General features: G+C 35.5%; 1 protein-coding gene across 1 annotated transcript; it reads left to right on the top strand.

Moving 5' to 3' along the window:
- Positions 1-1,007: 1,007 nt before the first annotated feature.
- LOAG_18933 (hypothetical protein) lies at positions 1,008-7,084 on the top strand (the record flags this gene model as incomplete). Its single annotated transcript, XM_020451594.1, has 13 exons — positions 1,008-1,143; positions 1,320-1,526; positions 1,874-2,092; positions 2,375-2,528; positions 2,724-3,013; positions 3,147-3,260; positions 4,109-4,382; positions 4,539-4,846; positions 5,109-5,183; positions 5,281-5,387; positions 6,009-6,185; positions 6,350-6,412; positions 6,665-7,084. Coding segments are annotated over 13 exons (2,238 nt in total), but the record flags the coding sequence as incomplete, so codon positions are not given.
- Positions 7,085-7,565: the final 481 nt, after the last annotated feature.

The following is a 7,565-nucleotide window of genomic DNA, read 5'->3' as shown; positions in this document are numbered from 1 at the left end:
AGCCAGAAAGAGGAAGAGTCTTGGCAAGAGCAATTTGCTGATAGTTTGTTGCTGTTTAATGACGGAAATAACAATTGATCAGTTTTCATGCATCAAACGTCACTGATTATATTGATCAATAGGTAGAGAAGGAGGATTTGTAAGATACGTTATTAGATAAAATTTATAACTGTGAATTTTAACTAGAGAAACGTTCCGGAAAGATGAAAAATGTCTAGAATTATTGCTAGGTTGGAAAATGTTTAGAATTATTGCTAAGTTGTTCAAAGCTAACCTTCTAATTAGTAGTCATTTTAATTTATCCTAGTGGGAGCAAAAAATTAACGGCGATATGATCGTAGGAGAATACGGAAAATTATTTCGATCTATTTTAGCCCTTTAAAAATTAAGAGCTGATAAAGAATATATGAATGAATGGAAAAACGGCTCTATTACTATAGCAACCAAGTGAACGAAGTTTATTTTTGAGCGTGTATATGTGTGTGTGTGTTTGTTTGAAAGCACATATTTAGCTAACTTCAACTTATTTATAGAGTTAGCGCACTTTTCACTTGCCGCTCACTTGATTATCTTCTAATTTGATGTTACCCGAACCATCTGATAACATTTATTACTTGACCATATCTATTCGAATCATTTTTTATTACTTTTAGGTTTTAGTGCAGTTAGTTTAATGTCATAGTGATAATGATTTCTGGGTGTTTCTTCCTTTTTTTTAATGAATATCAGGGCACACGCATCTAGAAGAATCTATTCATATCTATTATTTCTTTTTCCTTATATGCAAAAGTATTTGTAGAAATACTTGATGGGTGGCATTTAAGAGAACAAATCAGACATTTGTCACTCTATTTTATTGTAACATTGTAATATTTAGCACTAAAATATTTGGGGAGCCTGAATGCGACCGCAGTATTTGAAACTATCATCGTCAAAAGAGTCTTAAATTAACAGTTCTTTTATGACATATTTTATAAAAAGACATATTTTATATATATTCATAACTATTACAGGGTTGTACAGCTCAGCCGCCACAAGTATCATTGTATCAATCGCAACAAAGTGCATATTCGACTTACCCATCACAAACTACTATTGGAGTGTCATCTGTTAACAGCCGTTTACTTTCGAATAATTGCTGTGGTAATTTCGCTCCACTTTATTATATCAATACTGCTAAAGTATTCCAGAAAAAGCATAATATGAACCTGAGTTTTGCAAACATAGCAATATTCCTGAGCATATTCAGGAATATTACTATGTTCTGTATATTTTGTATATTGGCCCATTAATTTTGTACTTATATAATTAAATTGCAGATGCCGCATCTACAAATTTCTTCCCCCAACAACCACAACAAAGCTATCCATTACAACGATCATTTTATCAAAATTTAACACCGGAACCACCGGCAACAACAGCTAATAACGTTATGCCTCAGAGTATGAACTGTGAAGCCGTTGGTTCGATAACATCAGCAGCGATATCTAATGACAGCCTGACAGCATCAGTTTTAACTGATTTGGGTAAGGCCATATCGCAATCCGCCTCTGTCTTTTTAAGTTTGTTGATTTACTAAATATACGCAATATATGTATTGCATAATAGAGTCAGATAATTTCCATATTTTGTATTTGGAATACTGCATATCTCGTGAGGAAACTTTCTCATTTTTATGACGCACTATTCCTTCGAATATTTTAACCATTAATCAATTGTTTATTTTTAGCACTGAAAGCACCGAAAGTACTTTCGAATGTTGCTAGACCTTTTGCCACAGATATGAGTGGCACTTTGTACTTGTTTCACAGTACTGCTAAAGGATTAATTCAAGTAGTTGATTCAAGTAAGCATATTCTTAATCCTTTTGTAGGTTCTCAGTTATTATCAGTTCGGCGACCTTCTAGTTGTAGCAGCCGGAGTCGCCCATCATCATCGTGCTCCTCTGTTACGAACCTACAGATACCGATCACAAGCACTACAATCACTGTTACTAGTGCTGCTGGACCTATTACCACAAATATGAATGGTTTGGTTAATGCATCGCTTACAAACAATGCTGTTACATCTGTTTGTGCCACCAGAAATGCTGGTTGGTTTTGTATCTATTTTTCTAAGAGATTCTCATAAATTCAAGTGTGAACTATTGTTTTTCATACTACCTTGTTGCGAACAAAAATTAAGAGGACTACGTAACATAAGAATGATTCGTGAATTGAGAATGTTTCGAATTAAGAATGTTTCGGATGTCATATTTTGTATCGTTTTAATGATAGCATGTCTATGCCGGATACGTAAGACCTTTGCGAACTTTCAACTATTTACTGTTAACCATCAGCATATAATATTGAAAATTGTGAAAAAAATTTCCCAGATATCCTGATAATCCGTGATCCGTTCGAAGAGGAGGAATTGACCGGTACACGTTGTAATATCACAAATACTCAGATGATGTTCAATCAGCGACCACCGCAGTATATCAATACTGGAAATCCGTTAGATTCTGGAGGACAGCTGGAGTTACCCCGGTCAGGATATTCATGGATTAATTTTTCGCATCATTTATTCTCTCTCTCGACATGTCAACAGAGATAGACTGAGAAAGAGAAAAGGGTATCTCGTAGACTGTTAGTGATACAATTTTGATTTTAGTCGTTTGAATTGTTGCAGGATAGTTTACCAAAGCATGTATGTAAGTTTGGATATTTTCTTCTTTTTTTTAGGCATCTTCGTGTTCCGTACCCTGAATCGGCATATCGAGCATGTATTGCAGCGAATAAGAATTTGGACAGTTACCGTAACGGAGCACCCTTACCTTCGTTTATGCCACCTTATCCAGCGCTTCCTGCTCCAAGACCTGGTTCTGTCTTTGCGCCAAATGTTATTGCAATGGAGAATTCGATAATGTATGGGAATCCACAACAGCAGCGACAGCAACAACAGCAACTCCCTGGAAGTGGTGCAAATTTTGGGGTGTTACGGAATAATAGAGCTCAAGGAAATGCTTCACCAGGTATGTTTTCCTTTGTTGTGAGAAATGTTGCATGACTTCGTTATATTTTTATGGCTCGTTCGCTTTTATTCCTAATAAAAAAAAAAATTTCGAGGTCATTCTCCTAGCTGCAGCCTGTAACTGGTATTTACAGGTTGTCCACCGCTGTCGATGGGTAATGCACCTGCACCAATTCCAGCCCAAGGCTTTGGGAATCCATATTGTGTCCAAGGACCGGCTCCAACGCAGCAGATGTTGGGACCACCTGGTAATTATTATGTCGCAATTGGTGAACTTGCATTTAAACGGGCAGATTCGTTCCACAACCACGGAATTATATGACAAATTTTTGTTGCATAAGACGGTGTCGGTGTGCTACTTTTAGAAACCAACTTCAAAATTTTGCCAGATGATCTAATTTTCGTGATCATCGATATTGCCAGTATTGATAAACCTTTTTTGGTTGTGGGAGAAGTTTGAAAAGTACTGGAGACTTGTGCATAACTTCCTCATATTTCATTGAGCTTCAGTATGCCAAGCTTATTTGTCTCACTGCGTAAATTAAAGAGTGACATGGTCAAGCAACATTTATAATCTTCCATGACGTCGTTTTTGATATTTCAAAAACTTATAAAATTTTTTGATTCGTTTTATATCTCTTGACCACGCTATTCGCCATGGGGGACTTAAGCAACGATTTTAAAGATTATGTGTCAATTCAAGCGTGCGCAAAAACCGTTAGCTAAAATGATAATTACGAGTTGGGTTTCTGAAAACATGCTTATAATGGAGATCAAAAGCACTGCAAAATAGTTACTTTCCATCATGAATAAACGATGATATATGAGAGCCTGATAATTCTTAACAGTTCTTGAACTACAATTGTCTGACATTAGCAATGACAACATTTGGAACTTTTACGAATATTTTTTAACAATAATTGTTGCTTTAATAATATATGTACGGTAATATTTGGAACAATTCGGTATATATTGCTCTTGTCATATGAAGATAAATTTGCTCCCTTTCGTCATTCATTGCCATTGTTCTAACGTTACAATTAATTGATTGTTATTAAAAAGGTGATATGTCGCCCATTTTATCGTTGTTTTGCAGGTTGTATGCAGCGCACTGAATACCTACCAACTGTGTCAGGTTCATATTGCGTTCCAGGAGGTGCTGCTGGACAACCTTATTTTGGCGGGCAGCCGGTAGTAAGACCCGAACCTGGAACTTCTAGTATGGTATCTTTGAACACTGGTTCACATATAAATCCCATGGGAATGGTGAGCGTAAATGGTGAAAGAATGGGACCTGTTATGGGAGTTATTGCTGTGGCCCAGCAACAAAATGCTGGTTCGGCGACAGGAAAGAAGGGAAATAATAAAAGGTATGTTGGGTTGCTTGTTGTTTTCCAAGTTTTCCAAGTCTAAAAAAAATACTTCTAGATAACACCATCCATACGATTTTCTTTTCTTTTCTCTCTTTTTTTTTCTTTTTTTTTTTTTGTAGAAGCCTTAATAATGCTTATTTACATCATTTATAGATCCAAAGCTAACAAAGCAGCTGCAGCAGTATCGAATCTTACGATCACAGATGAACAGCAGCTCTTGTCCGCAAGGCGGAAACAACAGCCCTTGTTACCATCTGGACAACAACAACCACTGGTACCTGGAATGATGCTACCCATGTCAGTTTCATCGCAGGACTTCTATTTGCCGCAAGGTATTTGTGGTAATCGTAGTAGCTTGCCACCTCACATTGCACCACCGCAGCAGCAGACGATGGTACCACTTACACCTACTAACGGAACTACTGGAGGAGGCGGACTAGGGCAATTTGATCATTTTGATGGTTAGATAAGTTTTTTGTCAAATTTTTAAAAAATATTTCCTTTTTAATCTAGAAAAAGTTTTTTTTATTTTTTCCTTCGAGTTGTATATTTTACTTCTAAACCTTCAGCTTTGATTCCAGTGTAATAATATAGGCATATTAGTGCATGCTGATTGAGTGTTTGTAACTCAGCGACCAAGTTCAATCGGAATGTGTTTGAATTGAATAATTAGGTACTCATAAAAATTCTTAAAACGATGTATGGTAATTTGGTTATTTGTAGTTCGACCTTCAACAAGCATGAGTTGTACACCGATGTCGTACTGTCCTCCGATAGCATCAGCACCAAGTGCAGCAGGTAAATTACTACCCAATTTGTAATTTTTGTTACTGGAAACCAATCACTTTGCTTGAACTTTAAATTTGTTTACTGGATTATGCGCGTCTATTTCTAGATACTCCGCCTCAACAGCAATCAACTTCTCAAATGATCGCCCATTCGATGATGATGACGAGAGGTTACGGTGGTTTTGAACAAAACGGTTTTGTTGATGGCTTTCAGGTCCACTAGTAATTACGTTTTTTGAATTGTATACTTTGCTCAAAGATTGTTGAGGCTTGAAGAAAAACTTGGTTTTTAAATTAGGGTGGTAACAACGATGGGGCAGTATCATAACGTGGTGTAATGGGACACTTCTTTCCTGAAAATATTCTGCTGTTCTAAGTTCCTCACATTGATCGAAATTGTTCACAGTTACGTGGTGAAGACTCAAGTCATCAAGTGAATTAAATATTGGAAGTTTCTTTTGGTGTGAATAGTCCATACGGCTTGGTTTTTTTTTCTTGACGGACCAACCAATTTTGGAACATTATGCATTTCTGGATCCTTAAGATTTTTAGGAGAATTAATAAAAATGTTGAGGCTGCAAATTTGGACGAGTTGCAATTTTCATCCTTGATTAAAAATTTCGAACTGAAATTCAAAGAAGAAAATCTGGACTCATCATAGTCACCGGTGGCATAGCAACAGCTGTTTGGTAGGCATGACCTATGACATAAGAAGCTACACTATATGTGATATGCCTTTAGTATCTTAGTTCCTGCTAACAAAATTATTACCTCACCGTATTAAATTTGAAAATTTACTTTGTTCACATTCAGGTTGAAATAATCTGATTTCCAGACTCAACGGAATAATGGCAGCAGTAGTGATACCATTAGCAATAATATGACAACTAATACTACTCTCACTACAAGTGCTAGCGGTGATTCGTTTACTGTACTAAATGGTTCTGCGAGTAGCCAGAACACTAGTACCGGTAACAAACAATGTTGTGTAAGCTGTACGGAAGAAATACGAGTAAATTTTTGTACTATTTATTATCAGTCTTGCGCTTTCTCTTCAATTCCTGTTATATCGCTTTATCGGAGTTAATGTTGAATAAACGGATAGCTCGAATTTTTGGGATTTTCTGTGTCCGTTCTACTGATTTAGTTGTATTGTGAAGTATAATACTGTTATAGAGTGATCAACCCAGTATCCAATGCACAGCAAATGGCGAAGGTTGTCGGCGTTTCTTTCATCAGGTAAGATTTTCGACAAAGCCCGTTTTTCAATACTTTTTTTTCGCGAATCATAATTATCTTTTCCATATTATGAAACAGTTCGTTCTGAAGCATACATTATTCTATTATGTCGCTGTTTTGGGGTTTCTCCTGCTCTCTTTTAACTCATTTTCATTTAACCTATCTCTTTTTCACCTATTTACATTATTGGAAATAAAGCGAAGAATTTATTAATTACTTCGTCGGATATGGCTTTTTTTTTTTTTGCTTTAGGAATGTAGCGGATTGTTATCGGATGCATTCCGTGCTATCATTGCAGAACCATGTGCGGAATGGATTTGTCCGGATTGTTTATGCCGTCAACAGACACAACTTACATTTGCTTAGTTACATTCAGTTATTTTCATGTTTTTATTTGTTCATTTTACTTTTACAAGTAATATTATATTTTTTACACTCCTCAAAAATATGTCTCCATATTTATATATCATTATCTGCGTGTCTGATGTCTGAACAAGTTAAATACAGTTGAATGTATATTTATAAGTTATTCGGATGTATCGTTGCATATGTCCAGTAATTTAAATATAATTATTTGTTTGTTTGTCAAATATTTAGATGTATTGTTGGTCTGCAACATATTTAAATGTGTCTTTAGGTCTTCGAATATGTTCGCATGTGTTTGAATATGGGTTTGTGTATGCTCGCATACTTGATATCCTCGTATGCTCGTATATTTAATATCAATATTTTTGTATTCTTGTGCTTACTTCATCACCTTGTGATTTTTCAGATTAGTTTTGTAACTATTGTGTGAAATTATAAGACATGAACATTTGACGGTCTCATTGTTCGAAAAAAATTTAGTTTTTGACATTTTTGCATTATTTATTAGTTGGACGTTTTTTTAGCATTATTGCTGTAATGATTGTCTTCTTATTAAGAATTATATTTACCATGAATATGTTGCTTTATTTAATATGGCGCATCGTAATTGTTTGGTACATTGTCTGTGTTGTGTTTTTCGACAGACCTTTAAGATTGAGTTTACTGAAATTGGAATGTCCTGACAAATCACAGTCGTTGGAATTATTAGAATCTGGATGTTGCCACATTTGAAATGCTTAAATTTCTTTTGAGCAATTCTCGAAACTGTTCTAAATGTTTCCAAATA

Source organism: Loa loa (assembly GCF_000183805.2).
Source record: "Loa loa unplaced genomic scaffold supercont3.701, whole genome shotgun sequence".
NCBI lineage: Eukaryota > Metazoa > Nematoda > Chromadorea > Rhabditida > Onchocercidae > Loa > Loa loa.
Note: the sequence above shows the minus strand (reverse complement) of the source record. Positions and strands in the feature narration are given on the sequence as shown.